The sequence below is a fragment of the Coregonus lavaretus genome, assembly GCF_964263955.1.
Source record: "Coregonus lavaretus genome assembly, contig: HAP1_SCAFFOLD_5461, whole genome shotgun sequence".
Classification (NCBI taxonomy): domain Eukaryota; kingdom Metazoa; phylum Chordata; class Actinopteri; order Salmoniformes; family Salmonidae; genus Coregonus; species Coregonus lavaretus.
The window spans coordinates 22,362-39,964 of record NW_028162388.1 but is presented as its reverse complement, the minus strand read 5'-3'; the positions used below and the strand labels follow the sequence as shown (position 1 = coordinate 39,964).

General features: G+C 44.6%; 1 protein-coding gene across 1 annotated transcript; it reads left to right on the top strand.

The window, feature by feature from the left end:
- The first annotated feature begins 997 nt into the window (after nucleotides 1–997).
- LOC311119300 (tripartite motif-containing protein 16-like) lies at nucleotides 998–16,173 on the top strand. The gene is made up of 6 exons (XM_084194020.1): nucleotides 998–1,622; nucleotides 2,048–2,143; nucleotides 13,039–13,272; nucleotides 13,363–13,522; nucleotides 13,648–13,707; nucleotides 13,944–16,173. Exons 1-6 carry the CDS (start codon nucleotides 1,026–1,028, stop codon nucleotides 14,489–14,491), a joined length of 1,695 nt encoding a protein of 564 aa, XP_084050146.1. The 5' UTR covers nucleotides 998–1,025; the 3' UTR covers nucleotides 14,492–16,173.
- The last annotated feature ends 1,430 nt before the right edge of the window (nucleotides 16,174–17,603 follow it).

Here is a 17,603-nt window from a genome sequence, read left to right as displayed (position 1 = left end):
ACAGTGTTGAAGGCTTCCTTTAGGTCTCCTGGTTTCTTGGGATTTAAACAGTGAATACAGTGAGATAGTCCTAACCATTCAATCAATGTACAGAACAAACAGTCATCATTAACACTATACAGAGTGGAGCCTATGGATATAATATATTATCTTATAATAGAATAGAATAGAATTTTATGAATAGAAAATAATAACTGTTTTGACATGAAAGCACAGCCAGATGATTTGACTTGACAGTGTGTCTCTATACCTCAGTCTCTGAAGACACCCAGCAATGGTTAGGATTATTAGAGAAGCTTTTCCTGCTGAAAGGCAGTTTCATTTCATCTGGTTGCAGAAACAATTCATTGGATATGTTCATAACCCCGTCCACCTATAAGATGTGGGGGGTTTCTGTCTGACTAAGAAGAGATACAAAGAACTCTGATTGTAAAACGTCTTCTCTTTTTAGTCCTAGATATGGCTAGGGTTAGGGTTACTGCTGAATGTAGTAACTCTAACCTTGACCCTAGGCCTAACAGTAATACCCACACTGTAATGTAAAGTATTACCTCATTCTCAATGATCAGTCAATACATACAGTATTCATTTAAACTACAGTATATTGTATCAATATCAAGCCCCCCCATTACAACCACTTATGAATTATTATAGACACTTATAATACACTTATGTGTTATAACACTGATTATAAGGAATTATGAAGCTTGTTATAATAATTATAATATGCACTTCATAGGAACTGTTACCCTTTATATATTCTAACAACTCATTTGGTTAGATTTATTCCAAATGAAGGGCCCTAACCTAGGAACTAAAATCTTTGTCTCCCTCTCCATGTTGAACGCAGTTCTCTCTCTATCCCTCCCTCCCCCCCTCCCTGCATCCCTCCTTCACTCCATCTAACCCCACCTCTCTGGCAGAACCAGGAAGTCCCTCCCCCTCGCACAAACAATTTTCTGAGGAAACGAAACTGATCTGAGTCTCTGTGTCGTCTGTCTGTGTGAGAGTGAACAACCGTCCAAATGGCTCAGCAGGGAGTTCTGCTGGACCAGGACCAGTTCTGTTGTTCTGTCTGTCTGGACGTACTGAAGGAACCAGTCACCATCCCCTGTGGACACAGTTACTGTAGGAACTGTATTGAGGGCTGCTGGGATCAGGATGTTCTGAAAGGGGTCTATAGCTGTCCTCAGTGCAGAGAGACCTTCACTCCAAGGCCTAATCTGAGGAAAAATAACATGTTGGCTGAGATGGTGGAGACTCTGAAGAAGACAGGACTCCAGGCTGTTCCCCCTCCTGCTCTGTGCTATGCTGGACCTGGAGATGTGGCGTGTGATGTCTGCACTGGGACCAGAAAGCAGAAAGCCCTCATGTCCTGTCTGGTGTGTCTGGCCTCTTACTGTGAGACTCACCTCCAATCTCACTATGAATCTCCTGCTTTGAAGAAGCACAAGCTGGTCAAAGCCACCGCACAACTACAGGAGAAGATCTGCTCTCATCATGACAAACTGCTGGAGGTTTACTGTCTTACCGATCAGCAGTGTATCTGTTATCTGTGTAAAATGGATGAACATAAAGGCCATAATACAGTGTCAGCTGCAGCAGAGAGGACTGAGAAACAGGTAAGACCAGAACTACTTGTTGGTGACTGTCTGATAAACAAAGAATTAAAGATACAGTAGGATCTGAGGCTGTTTGAATATGAGATAATTCAAATGAAATATATCCACGGCAGAAGAAATATGAACACAAACTTTGGTGTATATTGAGTTTGCTCCAAATGTATCACCATTTTCTAAAGTCAAACACTATTATCATTCCGAATGCCCTTTTAGGAGTTCAAAGTTCAGTCTCAACCCCTTGATACATGTACACCTACCATAAACACTATAATCATTCACATAGCAACATAGAAAATATCATATGGTAAAGGGACTTCCTCAAGATTTTAGACCTTCCTCTCTATGGGCCCTATGTCCCATTACTATACTATTGATCTACTGGACAAATAAAGCTTGATAGCTCATTGAAGAGTGATTCTCCACAGAGGCAGCTGGGGATGAGTCAGCAGAAGGTCCAGCAGAGATTCCAGGAGAGAGAGAAGAAGCTGAAGAAGCTCCAAAGAGCTGTGAAGTCTCTCAAGGTGAGTATTGTTGACCAGAGGATTTTACCTGTCTCCTCCAGTCAGAGAGAGAGATAGGACCCCTCTCCAATCCCACTGACCCCACTATGTCTGGACGCCTTTCAGAGAATAGACTGCTTAATGTAACTGATGGGATATGAACCTGGGTCTTGATCATTACACCAAGAGGACATTCCCCATTGGGCCGTGGGCCGACACTGATTTTGAAGTTGCAGGCAGGGCTACCTCATCACATAACATTAAGTAACCATGACTGACTCATGTCCCCTATACATACAGCGGCTTGCAAAAGTATTCTCCCCCTTGGCATTTTTCCTATTTTCTTGCCTTACAACCTGGAATTAAAATGGATTTTTTGGGGGGTTTGTATCATTTGATTTACACAACATGCCTACCACTTTGAAGATGCAAAACATTTTTTATTGTGAAACAAACAAGAAATAAGACAAAATAACACAACACTTGAGCATGCATAACTATTCACCCCCCCCCCCCCCCCCCCCCCCCCAAAGTCAATACTTACAGGTTTCCCTCCAGAATGTCCCTGTATTTAGCGCCATCCATCATTCCTTCAATTCTGATCAGTTTCCCAGTCCCTGCCGATGAAAAACATCCCCACAGAATGATGCTGCCACCACCATGCTTCACTGTGGGGATGGTGTTCTCGGGGTGATGAGAGGTGTTTGGTTTGCGCCAGACAGAGCGTTTTCCTTGATGGCCAAAAAGCTCAATTTTAGTCTCATCTGACCAGAGTACCTTCTTCCAAATGTTTGGGGAGTCTCCAACATGCCTTTTGGCAAACACCAAACGTGTTTGCTTATATTTCTTTAAGCAAAGGCTTTTTTTCTGGCCACTCTTCCATGAAGCCCAGCTCTGTGGAGTGTATGGCTTAAAGTGGTCCTATGGACAGATACTCCAATCTCCGCTGTGGAGCTTTGCAGCTCCTTCAGGGTTAACTTTGGTCCCTTTGTTGCCTCTCTGATTAATGCCCTCCTTGCCTGGTCCATGAGTTTTGGTGGGCGGCCTCTCTTGGCAGGTTTGTTGTGGTGCCATATTCTTTCAATTTTTTATTAATGGATTTAATGGTGCTCCGTGGGATGTTGAAAGTTTCTGATATTTTTTTATAACCCAACCCTGATCTGTACTTCTCCACAACATTGTCCCTGACCTGTTTGGAGAGCTCCTTGGTCTTCATGGTGCCGCTTGCTTGATGGTGCCCCTTGCTTAGTGGTGTTGCAGACTCTTGGGCCTTTCAGAACAGGTGTACAGTGGGGGAAAAAAGTATTTAGTCAGCCACCAATTGTGCAAGTTCTCCCACTTAAAAAGATGAGAGAGGCCTGTAATTTTCATCATAGGTACACGTCAACTATGACAGATAAAATGAGAGAAAAAAATCCAGAAAATCACATTGTAGGATATTTAATGAATTTTTTTGCAAATTATGGTGGAAAATAAGTATTTGGTCAATAACAAAAGTTTCTCAATACTTTGTTATATACCCTTTGTTGGCAATGACACAGGTCAAACATTTTCTGTAAGTCTTCACAAGGTTTTCACACACTGTTGCTGGTATTTTGGCCCATTCCTCCATGCAGATCTCCTCTAGAGCAGTGATGTTTTGGGGCTGTCGCTGGGCAACACGGACCTTCAACTCCCTCCAAAGATCTTCTATGGGGTTGAGATCTGGAGACTGGCTAGGACACTCCAGGACCTTGAAATGCTTCTTACGAAGCCACTCCTTCATTGCCCGGGCGGTGTGTTTGGGATCATTGTCATGCTGAAAGACCCAGCCACGTCTCATCTTCAATGCCCTTGCTGATGGAAGGAGGTTTTCACTCAAAATCTCACGATACATGGCCCCATTCATTCTTTCCTTTACACGGATCAGTCGTCCTGGTCCCTTTGCAGAAAAACAGCCCCAAAGCATGATGTTTCCACCCCCATGCTTCACAGTAGGTATGGTGTTCTTTGGATGCAACTCAGCATTCTTTGTCCTCCAAACACGACGAGTTGAGTTTTTACCAAAAAGTTCTATTTTGGTTTCATCTGACCATATGACATTCTCCCAATCCTCTTCTGGATCATCCAAATGCACTCTAGCAAACTTCAGATGGGCCTGGACATGTACTGGCTTAAGCAGGGGGACACGTCTGGCACTGCAGGATTTGAGTCCCTAGCGGCGTAGTGTGTTACTGATGGTAGGCTTTGTTACTTTGGTCCCAGCTCTCTGCAGGTCATTCACTAGGTCCCCCTGTGTGGTTCTGGGATTTTTGCGATCACTTTGACCCCACGGGGTGAGATCTTGCGTGGAGCCCCAGATCGAGGGAGATTGTCAGTGGTCTTGTATGTCTTCCATTTCCTAATAATTGCTTCCACAGTTGATTTCTTCAAACCAAGCTGCTTACCTATTGCAGATTCAGTCTTCCCAGCCTGGTGCAGGTCTACAATTTTGTTTCTGGTGTCCTTTGACAGCTCTTTGGTCTTGGCCATAGTGGAGTTTGGAGTGTGACTGTTTGAGGTTGTGGACAGGTGTCTTTTATACTGATAACAAGTTCAAACAGGTGCCATTAATACAGGTAACGAGTGGAGGACAGAGGAGCCTCTTAAAGAAGAAGTTACAGGTCTGTTAGAGCCAGAAATCTTGCTTGTTTGTAGGTGACCAAATACTTATTTTCCACCATAATTTGCAAATAAAGTCATTAAAAATCCTACAATGTGATTTTCTAGATTTTTTTTTCTCAATTTGTCTGTCATAGTTGACATGTACCTATGATGAAAATTACAGGCCTCTCTCATCTTTTTAAGTGGGAGAACTTGCACAATTGGTGGCTGACTAAATACTTTTTTCCCCCACTGTATATATACTGAGATCATGTGACAGATCATGTGACACTTAGATTGCACACAGGTGGACTTTATTTAACTAATTATGTGACTTCTGAAGGTAATTGGTTGCACCAGATCTTATTTAGGGGCTTCATAGCAAAGGGGGTGAATACATATGCACACACCACTTTTCCGTTATTAATGTTTTTGAATTTTTTTGAAACAAGTTTTTTTTGTCATTTCACTTCACCAATTTGGACTATTTTGTGTATGTCCATTTCATGAAATCCAAATAAAAAACAATTTAAGTTACAGGTTGTAATGCAACAAAATAGGAACAACGCCAAGGGGGATGAATACTTTTGCAAGGCACTCTCTCGCTCTCTTTCTCAATTCAATTCAATTCAAAGGGCTTTATTGGCATGGGAAACATATGTTTACATTGCCAAAGCAAGTGAAATAGATAATAAACAAAAGTGAAATAAACAATCATTTCACTCACAAAAGTTTTAAAGGAATAGACATTTCAAATGTTATAATTCAAGTGCAAACAGAGTGAGCCGTGAGCCAGACCGAGTTCTGGAGGTGAAATGGAAATGAATGAGGGAGAGTTAAGTGAGGTAGAAGGTGTGGTGAAGAGCTCAGAACCAGAGCCTGGCATCAATGGACATGATAAAGAAGAATCTGGTCCAGTAGGAGTTACATTTTTGGTTTCAGGGTGGGTGGGAAAGGAGTTGGGTGCAATATAATGAGTGAAGGTTACCTGTAGTGGACTTGTGATATTTGTTTGTGTTTCTTCTGACCAGAGGGAGTGGGCGCTCCGTGTCACGCAACTTGGGTCAAGATCTGTTTCTTGCTTTTCTCTTAGGAACAGGACACCATTGAAAGGAGTGATTTCTGGGGTAGCGTTAAGTGTAGAGGTGGAGCAATTAAAGTTGAAGATTCCTGGTGTTTGTGATGCCCTCCGTTTGGTGCAACACAGACCTGGTGGTGAGTGTGGTGAAACAGAGGAGTCACTGTCAGTCCTTTTGAGTTTTGAGTCTTTACCCAACAAAGTCATGGTAGGATATATCAGTTATCCTGCTAGAGCTTTTGTGGTGAATCCACTGCACTGATTCAGGTGCAACGTTTATGGTCATGTTGCAGCAGTTAGGGTTAGTTGGAAGGGTGTTTTTTTTAATTATTATAATTTCCCCTTTTCCCATTTTGTGTCACAAAGTATAATGGATTCATATTATAGTCCAGTTGGGGGTGGTAATGCAACATATTGGATGCCAACCGCCGTTAAACTCCAAAGAAGAAGAACCGTTATATTATGTCTATGTACAGTGTTGTAACGATGTCTCTGTCTCTCTCATTCATTAACTTTCGCGGTAGTTGGTTGTGTGGGTCTCTGGTTATGAATAGGGTGCTGACAGACAATTGTTGATGGATATTTATAGAGCTCTGATCAGGACGCCAATTGATTACTGGTGTACAGTTTATGGAACAGAGGTAAAGACTTGGCTTCAGAAGCTGGACAGAATCCAGTATATAGCTTTAAGGATATGTATTGGTGCATTTAAATCAACATCTGTATGTGCCTTACTGGTGTAGGCAGGTGAGATGCCTTTGTATGTACGGCGTAAAAAATGGTCATTATCTTATTGGGTTGAAAGGCTGTGAGGTTGAGCATCCCACTGCTACTGTTCTAGACGACTGTTGGGAATATACTAGTAGACAAGGCAGTGGTTTTGGTTGGACAGTTGGAAAGCTTGCTGATGAGAGTGGTTTGAGGGAGTTGGAGGTTGGCCCTTCTGTGGTGATAGGGGATGTTCCTCCATGGTTACTCCCAGACCCTGTTGTTGATCTAACCTTGGTAGAGAAAAGGAAAGATTGGTCAGGACCCAGATAGTGGGCTCACAGGAGCAGGCGTTTACGTTCCTGAATTTGATGTGCAGATATGTAGAAGACTAACAGATGAACTGTCAGTATACTAAGTTGAACTGAAGGTATTAATGTTATTATGGAGAATTGAGAGAATGGGTTTAGTAGTGAGATTCTGCTGGGTCCCAGCACATTCGGGTGTGGAAGGGGATGAAATTGTAGACCAGTTAGCTAAAAGAGCTTTGAAACGAGATATAATTTATATTAATGTTCCACTGGGTAGAGGTGAGGCCAAATGTAAGATCAGAGCCATTTTGATAGATGTGTGGCAGAAGAGATGGTACTCTGAGCACAAGGGCCGGCATTTATATGAATAGTTTACAGTTTTACAGAAAGGTTGATGGACCAAGATTCAAAAGTCAGATTAGGAAGGAAGAGGTGGTGTTTACTCGATTGTGCTTAGGACATTGTACATTGATCTCGTCATTACATCTGGTTGGCAAGCATGGGAATGGTTTGTGTCTGGAAGGTACGGTCGATGAAACGGTGGAGCATGTGTTGTTATATTGTTGTAAGTATGTTGAAGAGAGGGAAAGATGTGTAGGGTCATTGAGGTTGGATGGGGTTGGGGGGGGTTGGAAGGGATTTTGGGGATGGGGGAGGGTCTATTAGAAGTTAGTAGGGCTCTTCTTTATTTTCTCAGAAGTACTGAGTTAGGTAGGAGGATTTAGAAATGTTGGAAACCGTGATTGACCACACACTCCAGCACAGTAGGTGGCGGCATGCACCTTTAACGTTGGTTTGTGGACCGCCATTATATCATAGAAGAAGAAGTTGGTTGTGTGAGAGATTTGTGGTTCGTGAGGAGGGCTACTATTCTTTTTTCTTTTGGTTCTTGCGTATTTTCTGAATTTATTTTCTCATGGTGGAGGGTTTGTTTATTGTTTTCCACTGTTTATCGTTTAGAGTTGAGGGGGGAGTAGGGGTAGTTTCTTAGGGCGGCGTGATGGCCTCAACCGAGTGGAGAAGAAACGCTGTCGCTTCGGGTGCGTTCCGGAGAAAGGTGTGGAGGAAGTTTTGCTCATGGTCGGCGAACAGGTTGGAGCGGAACATCTGCACTCTGCATCCAGAATGAACAAGGCTGTGGTTGTGTTAATGAAAAAGGTTTGTCTTGTTGTGAGTGGGATTTTTGTGAGGGGTGTGTTGGTGCAGATGTCGCCTCTTTCGATAAGAGTTGTGGTGGCTAATCTGCCTCCGTTTATTGCTTCCGAACAGACCGCAAGTAGTTGGTTAGTTTTGGTAAATTTGCAAGTGGTTTCCGTGTGCTCTCGGCTGGGTGCCAAGCGGAATCCGTTAAACATGTCTGTTTTCATAGACAAGTGTTTGTTTCTTAACAAACTTCAAGGTTACACAGGGGAGGGGTGGAACACAGGGTTTGCTAGCACAGATAGTTTTCGGTGTTTCTAGTGTTGGGATCTTCAGTTATAGGCTACAAGCAGCAATATGATTGATAGGTAGGACAGGTATTGAACCCAAATAATCCCTACTCAGATGCGCTAACCTCAACCCAAGTAAACATGCATTATAAAAACCTTCTATATGAAATTATCTCATATTGGGAGTAAATAGCCTCTGAATAGAAAAGAAAAAACACTGCATCTTCCAGCCCACCAATAAATTACATAATGCAACCGTCGCGGTTAGCATATTTACCTCAACATGCCCCTCGCTTGCGTGAGAAGGCAGAGTGCTCGATGCTTGTTGATGAATTTGACAATTAATGTACTAGGAAAATACGTTTTTGTCGACCAGAGGTGACTGAATTAATGTTCAGGCGCATTGATAATCATTATAGTAATTTAGTATAATTTCAAAACATGACCATAAAAACAGGTAATAATAAACATGAATCATCATTATATTACTTCACAGTAATGTGTTTTCAGTCCTTCCTCTTGCGTTAGCAGTGTGGAAAGGGACAGTAAAAAGCTCAGGCAGGAGTTTTCCTGTGAGGGGGAGTGGTGGTGTATCCAGGGAGAGAACTAAACTAATCTTCTGAAATGTCATTCATGGTCTTATGCTGCCATCTATTGGAATTATTAAGCAACTGCAGTAGTACTGAATAAAGTGTTTTTCCTTACTAATCCGTACTAAAATAGTGATTACTCAGAATTGCAAAAAAATGGCAGGGGTACCAGGACGGAGGAGAGTACATTTTTTACATTTTAGTCATTTAGCAGATGCTCTTATCCAGAGGGACTTACAGTTAGTGAGTGCATACATTTTCATACTGTCCCCCCATGGGAAACGAACCCACAACCCTGGTGTTGCAAGCGCCATGCTCTACCAACTGAGCTACACGGTAGTAGTGCATGGCCAAGTGGTGGTGCGCAGGCCGTGGAGAAAGCGGTGGTGGGGAGGTTGCAGCTGGGCTACATGAGCTGAGGCAGGTTTCTGTAGTAACAGAGACTCCGGTGGGCGAAGGCTTGGTGGGCTCATCCCAGGAAATATTGCCTGTCATTGGAGAAGAGGCTCTGATCAGGGGGGAAGTGCAGGGGGGCAGAGACTGGGGAGGAGGAGGACGGTACCGTGCCAATGGAGGAGGAGGAAGAGGGGGGAGGTGAGTCTGCGGGAGCGGAGGACAAGTCGTCTCGTTTTCAGACGGCTCATTGGATCCAGAGCTGACAGCCAGTCAGGCTGAGGGCCCAGTATATATGGTGAGAGAACTTTCTAGGTTCCTGATGGAGACTAAAGGGTAAAACGAAGGTTCTGCTGGAGTCTTATTTGATTGATCCTGGAAGGTTTGTAAGTTCAGTACAACACGTGATGAAGAATGAGGGGTTTAGTGTCCTCTCACCCAGGAAGCGGTATAGGCTGAGAAAATGGGTCATGGGTTCTTAATGGCATGTCTTCAGAATCTGCTTAAATTGATGTTTTCTTCTGGCATGGCGGCTTTATGGGCTTCTCTACTGGTTTCTGATTGTGGTGATTTCCCTCCCACCTCTTATGGAGATTTCACGGTTAGACTTCCTTAACATGAACGGCGGCAAAGACTGGGGGAATATGTAAACCAAAAACATTTAAATGCCATGGCAGAAATCTTAGTGCAGGGGTAGCAAAAGAGGTGTGTAAGTGTAGGTTGTTAGTGTTTAGAGCCCAAATAATGACCTTGTCTTTGCTTTCATAAATGTGTCTGCACCTGGTCCTCTGTAGCTCAGCTGGTAGAGCACGGCGCTTGTAACGCCAGGGTAGTGGGTTCGACCCCCGGGACCACCCATACACCAAAATGTATATATATATATATATATATATATATATATGCACGCATGACTGTAAGTCGCTTTGGATAAAAGCGTCTGCAAAATGGCACATTATATTATATTATAGTACAGGGCTCAGTTCTGTTTCACCAGAGGGGTTGGAAAAACAGAGTGGGGAAACCAAGAAAATCCCTTGTTTTACGTTTGTCTGATGGGCGGGTAACTTCTGTTGTGGGGGAGATGAGGGAGCCTGATGGGTGGGTAACTTCTGTTGTGGGGGAGATGAGGGAGCCTGATGGGTGGGTAACTTCTGTTGTGGGGAGATGAGGGAGCCTGATGGGTGGGTAACTTCTGTTGTGGGGGAGATGAGGGAGCCTGATGGGTGGGTAACTTCTGTTGTGGGGGAGATGAGGGAGCCTGATGGGTGGGTAACTTCTGTTGTGGGGGAGATGAGGGAGCCTGATGGGTGGGTAACTTCTGTTGTGGGGAGATGAGGGAGCCTGATGGGTGGGTAACTTCTGTTGTGGGGAGATGAGGGAGCCTGATGGGTGGGTAACTTCTGTTGTGGGGAGATGAGGGAGCCTGATGGGTGGGTAACTTCTGTTGTGGGGGAGATGAGGGAGCCTGATGGGTGGGTAACTTCTGTTGTGGGGGAGATGAGGGAGCCTGATGGGTGGGTAACTTCTGTTGTGAGGAGATGAGGCTGTGGTCCTCTGTAGAGCATGGCGCTTGTAATGCCAGGGTAGTGGGTTCGATCCCCGGGACCACCCATATGTAAAAATGTATGCACATGACTGTAAGTCGCTTTCGATAAAAGCGTCTGCTAAATGGCATATTATTATTATTATTATTATTATTATTATTATTATCCTGGGTTTTCTCAGGTTCTGCTCACAGACCTTTCCAAACTCTCTCTGTCACAGAGAAATCAAATAGACCTTTCCCTGGCCTTTCACAAACTCTCAGCTGCTGTCTCTCAGACGGTCTGCCTGTGGATTTTTATAAAAAGTTCTGGGGAATTATTTTACAGGATGTGTGTTGCGTGAGTGCGTCGGGGTGGGGGAGCTGTCGCTAAGCTGTAGACGGGAGGCTTTGACTCTCCTGCCCAAAAAAGGGGATTTGAGCGACATAAAGAACTGGAGGCCTGTGGCATTGCTCTGTGTGGAATATAAGGTCTTTACCAAGGTCCTCGTTAACAGACTGAAGTCCCACCTGGACTCTATTGTACACAAGGACCAAACGTACTGGGTACCAGGACGCTCAAACACAGACAATCTGTTCATAATCAGGAGAAAGCCTTTGATAGGGTGGACCATGAATATCTGTTCAATGTGTTGTTTTGGTTGTGGGGAGAATTTTGTGGCCTGTGTTCAAATGTTGTATGCTGGGGCTTCATGTATGGTCAAGGTGTGGGGAGGGCTCAGTAGGCCAGTCTGGGTAGGGAGGGGCATTCACCAGGGATGCCCTCTGTCAGGGCAGCTATACACTCTTGTTATTGAGCCCTTTCTGGGCCTGCTACGCAGGAGGCTACAGGGAGTGTGGGAGCCAGGCATAGGGTTGGGGACAGGCATAGCAGTGTCAGCATACGCTGATGACGTCTGTGTTGGTTAGGGATGAGCAGAACCTACAGGCCCTGGAGAATAGTTTGAGGGTGTACGAGGGGGCGTCTTCTGCTTAGGTAAACTGGGGCAAGAGTGAGGCTCTGTTATGTGGGGCATGGAGGGACAGGGCACCTCCGCAGCTTCCAGGGGAGTTGCAGTGGGGCTGTGAGTGGCTCAAGATGCTTGGGGTGTATCTGGGCTCGGAGGGTTGGGATAGGAAGAACTGGGAAGGAGTGTCACAAGCGGTGGTGTCGAGGCTGACGAAGTGGAGGTGGCTCATCTCCCAAGTGGCATACAGAGGGAGGGTGCTGATCATCAACAACTTGGTGGCATCCTCTCTATGGCTTAAATTGGCCATTCTCAACGCCCCCGGTGGTCTGCTTGTGGACCTGCAGCGCAAGTTAGTGAATTTTTTCTGGTCAGGGTGGCAGCGTTCTGACTCAGCAGCACAGAGGCTACTGTACCGTACGGAGGTGGGCTGGAGGGAACCAGCATGTGCTCTGTTGAGGAGGGCTGGTGGTTTGGGGCAGGATCAGCAGCTCTTCATCATGCGGCCGGAGAGACTCAATACAGCAGGGGTCTCTGATTTCTATGCTGCAGTACTGAGGGCTGGAGCATTCTGAGGAGGGGCCACCACCGTTTCCACCACTGCAAGTGACAGCAGAGACTGGGGACTGGCAGGAGAGTCCGGAGGACTTACTGACTTTTAACACTCTGAGCCTGGGGGAGTTTGAGGAGGTGGGGGGTAAGGTGCTGTACACCCTCAGTGTCAAGGTTAGACACATCAGGAGCTTAGTGGGAGTGAAGGGGCATCAGTGGCAGGGGGTTGTGGGGGCTGAGAGCATGGCAGGGTATAGGTGGAGGGTGCTCTATAAGCTCCCAGTGCTGGAAAGGTCAGGGGTCGTCCAGTGGAGGGTATTACATGGAGCCCTGGACACCAATAGCTGGTTGGCTCGGGTTGACCTGGGAGTTGGGGAGGGGTGTCCGTTTTCTGCAATGACAGACTGTTCATCATGTTTTTTCTGTGTTGCCAGGGTAATGCCATTACTGTTGACGCCTTAGGGTTGAGTTTGAGTTGTACAAAATGATCAACAGTGTGGAGATGTTTCAGGAGGTATGGGGGCTCAGGGGGGCTGTCTGTACGGCTGGAGAGGAGGGGTTGGATGGACGGTTGGAATGAGGTGCTGGTTGGTGTATTGTACTGTGGTGTTGGGTACTGGATAATGTGATTGTGTGGAGGTTGGGGTGGCACGCAATGTGCTTTTAGGGGTGGGGGTGTTAGTGTAATGAGGATGGCTCATTCAAGTAAGACAAGTCAGTCTCTCTCTCTCTCTCTTAACAGCGCTCTGCACAGGCAGCAGTGGAGGACAGTGATAAGATCTTTACCGAGCTGATCCGCTTCATTGAGAGAAGGCGCTCTGAGGTGAAGGAGCTGATCAGAGCCCAAGAGAAGGCTCAAGTGAGTCAAGCTGAAGGACTCCTGGAGCAACTGGAGCAGGAGATAGCTGAGCTGAGGAAGAGAAGCACTGAGCTGGAGCAGCTCTCACACACAGAGGATCACATCCACTTCCTCCAGGTAACTCAACTGCCTTGATACATGTGATATGAAATTAAAACTCTCAATCATTTGGTTCTGCTCCCTCTCTCTCTCTCTCTCTCCCCCCAGAGTTATCAGTCTCTCTCCGGTACCAGTGTATCTTCAGACTTACCCAGCATCGTTGTCCATCCTCTTCAGTACTTTGGAGATGTGAGTAAGACTGTGTCTGAACTGAGAGAGAAACTAGAAGACGTCCTTAAAGGAGAATGGACCAAGATCTCCACTACAGGTGTGTTGAAAATAATAAGAACATCAACTTTAGGCCATTGAAAGTTCCCTACTAGTCATATACATGTGGAATATGGTATGATGATAACATTCCCTCTCTCTGTGAATGTGTTTGTGTGTCTGTAGTGAATATAGTGGATGTTGTACTGCCTCCAGAGCCCAAGACCAGAGAACAGTTCTTACAATGTGAGTCTCTTTATTCTGAAGTAACTAACAGTCTCTTTTTACTGACACTCCTAACAATCCCTCTAGAAATATATAGCAATAGTAGATCCAATCAAAGACTGGGTATCTATCTGACTCCTCATATTTCTCTGATTTGATCTCTGCTGTGCTCTAATCAAAGACAGGGTAGATACAGTATCTGACTTCACTTATTGTTCTAACTCCCCTCATTGGTCTCTGCTCTGCTCTTCTCCCAGATTCCTGTCAGCTCACACTGGACCCAAACACAGCACACACACTCCTCTCTCTGTCTGAAGGGAACAGAAAGGTGACCTATACAGGCCTAGTCCAACCATATCCTGTTCATCCAGACAGATTCACCAACTACTTGATGGTTCTGTGTAGAGAGGGTCTGTCTGGACGCTGTTACTGGGAGGTGGAGTGGAGTGGGGGGCGTGTTGATACATCAGTCTCATATAAAGACATCAGCAGAACAGGGACAGATGGTGGATTTGGATACAATAACAAGTCCTGGAGTTTAGAGTGTTATAGTGATGGTTATTGTTTCAGACACAATAATGTTAGGACTAAAGTATCAGGCCCTCAGTCCTCCAGAGTAGGAGTGTACCTGGACCACAAGGCAGGTACTCTGTCCTTCTACAGTGTCTCTGATACAATGACCCTCCTCCACAGACTCCAGACCACATTCACTCAGCCCCTCTATCCTGGGTTTCGTTTTGATCGTTTTCTCTCTTTTGCTGCTGGGTTTAGGCTCTCTGGGAATGCTGAGCTGGTTAAACTGTAGTAGGGTCCACATAGATACTAGTCATGCTGGTGTAGTCTATAGCTGAGCTGGTTAAACTGTAGTAGGGTCCACATAGATACTAGTCATGCTGGTGTAGTATATAGCTGAGCTGGTTAAACTGTAGTAGGGTCCACATAGATACTAGTCATGCTGGTGTAGTCTATAGCTGAGCTGGGTAAACTGTAGTAGGGTCCACATAGATACTAGTCATGCTGGTGTAGTCTATAGCTGAGCTGGTTAAACTGTAGTAGGGTCCACATAGATACTAGTCATGCTGGTGTAGTCTATAGCTGAGCTGGTTAAACTGTAGTAGGGTCCACATAGATACTAGTCATGCTGGTGTAGTCTATAGCTGAGCTGGTTAAACTGTAGTAGGGTCCACATAGATACTAGTCATGCTGGTGTAGTCTATAGCTGAGCTGGTTAAACTGTAGTAGGGTCCACATAGATACTATTCATGCTGGTGTAGTCTATAGCTGAGCTGGTTAAACTGTAGTAGGGTCCACATAGATACTAGTCATGCTGGTGTAGTCTATAGCTGAGCTGGTTAAACTGTAGTAGGGTCCACATAGATACTAGTCATGCTGGTGTAGTCTATAGCTGAGCTGGTTAAACTGTAGTAGGGTCCAAATAGATACTAGTCATGCTGGTGTAGTCTATAGCTGAGCTGGTTAAACTGTAGTAGGGTCCACATAGATACTAGTCATGCTGATGTAGTCTATAGCTGAGCTGGTTAAACTGTAGTAGGGTCCACATAGATACTAGTCATGCTGGTGTTGTCTATAGCTGAGCTGGTTAAACTGTAGTAGGGTCCACATAGATACTAGTCATGCTTTTGTAGTCTATAGCTGAGCTGGTTAAACTGTAGTAGGGTCCACATATATACTAGTCATGCTGGTGTAGTCTATAGCTGAGCTGGTTAAACTGTAGTAGGGTCCACATAGATACTAGTCATGCTGGTGTAGTCTATAGCTGAGCTGGTTAAACTGTAGTAGGGTCCACATAGATACTAGTCATGCTGGTGTAGTCTATAGCTGAGCTGGTTAAACTGTAGTAGGGTCCACATAGATACTAGTCATGCTGGTGGTGATGGTCCCCAGATGTGATGATTCATTCTGCTCTGTTTTTATGTACAATGATTTGATTGATTTGATCTTCAGAAGATGTTATGAATTACAATTCAATGCATTCATATTATTTGTAAGTGCAACGTTTTAATCTTATACATTTACATTAATCATGATGTATGCTGTTAATGTATGTTGGTTGTCATTCAGAACCATTGAAATGTTTTCTCAATTGGTTCTCTGTCTCAATGTAATTTTCCTCAGTATCATGGAACAGGTAGTGTTACTTACTTGCTAATTGAACTATATGGGCCGGTTTCCCGGACACAGATGAAGCCTAGTCCTAGACTAAAAAGCATGTTCAATGGATATGTCCGGGACACCGGCCCTAAATTTGGCATCTTTTATTCTCCCGTACTGCTCAGTCAAGCAACATTAAACCTGTCCAGCAGGTGGTGAAATTAACCAAACAATAAAAACATCAGCTATCTTGACTTGCCACTCAGTATATCATTAATGTTCAGAATTGTACTTTAATATCATTGGAGATTGATGGTCTTTTTAATCCACTATCTAGAGTCAGGAACAGATGAAGTTAGGTCTGCTACTGTTCAGTTATTAAGTATGATTCATGGTGATGGGAAATAAAAAATCCATCTAGTAGTAGTTTTCCTTTGCTATTTATTCCAAGGTGTGTCTTTAACTTGTAAATGGATTGTGTTGAAGCTGGCATGTGGTGTGGATGATAGAATAGAGTGAATAGAGGAGAGAAGAGAGGAGGAGAGGAGAACATCATATAGAAGACAGATAAGATAGAGAGAGAATTCATACCCAGGGGAGTTACTGACTCTGGCCCAAATGACACCCTGTTCCCTACGTAGTGCACTAGGCTACTTCTGATCAGATCTAAAGTAGTGCACTACATAGGGAATAGGGTGGAGATTTGCTCACTGTCATTAGAATGAAGATTTCCATCCAGGAGTTACTGTCTCTGTCCCAAATCTCTCCCTGTTCCCTACGTAGTGCACTAGGCTTCTTCTGACCAGATCTAAAGTAGTCTTCTAGATTTGACATGTTTTCTCCCTGTCGTTAGAAAATGACAATATGGTAATTACTTTAGTGGTTTCCTCCCCCTTTGTTTTTATTGGTTGTGTGTTATGTGTGTTGTTGTGTTAGGTTTTCCCCCTGTGTTCCTAATGGAAAATCCATTAACAATGAATCACAAACAAATTATATTCCAGTTGTGTTTAGACAACTTCATGGCTGACATCCCCCAGTTCTGTTAAGACCCATTGAACTGGGTCACATTCTAAATGGTCACTTGTATTGATAGTCCATACTGGGCCTAACTGGGGTTAACCATACTGGAGGGTTTCTTTCTGCACACATATTCCCTCATCTCCAGAACTTTACCTGATGTCCTCTCTCTCTCTCTCTCTCTCTCTCTCTCTCTCTCTCTCTCTCTCTCTCTCTCTCTCTCTCTCTCTCTCTCTCTCTCTCTCTCTCTCTCTCTCTCTCTCTCTCTCTCTCTCTCTCTCTCTCTCTCTGCCTCTCTCTCTGTCTCTCTGTCTCTCTTCCTCTCTGTCTCTCTGTCTCTCTCTGTCTCTCTCTCTCTCTGCCCCTCTCTCTCTCTCTCTCTCTCTCTCTCTCTCTCTCTCTCTCTCTCTCCTCCCCCCCCCCCCCCCCCCCCCATCAAACCGTATAGAAAGCAGACAACCTCAATATGGTTCCATTCCTGTAGTTATCAGGACACATGAGGTGTGGAACTATTATCTCCTTTCTAAGTTTGAACTTGTCCACTTCCCTTCATGGATTTAAAAGGAAATGACTGGTATATGTAAACTCCCTCTACCCCATGCCAACACCAATCCAATGCTTTTACATTTGAGAGGAGTAGTGAAGGAATGCTACACTTCAGGAGGAAGGAGAGATTATTGGGACACACCCATGGAGTGATGATAGAGGGATGTGAAAGAGGAGAGAGGTAATGGTTGGACTTGACTTATTTATTTTCTCATTAGACTTATTCTGTTTCAATAACATAA

Excerpts from the sequence above, each read along its gene's own strand:
- LOC311119300 (XM_084194020.1), top strand. The coding sequence starts at position 1,026 with ATGGCTCAGCAGGGAGTTCTGCTGGACCAGGACCAGTTCTGTTGTTCT. Across the intron at positions 1,623-2,047 it reads CAGAGAGGACTGAGAAACAG|AGGCAGCTGGGGATGAGTCA; the intron begins GTAAGACCAGAA and ends GATTCTCCACAG. Across the intron at positions 2,144-13,038 it reads GAGCTGTGAAGTCTCTCAAG|CGCTCTGCACAGGCAGCAGT; the intron begins GTGAGTATTGTT and ends CTCTCTTAACAG.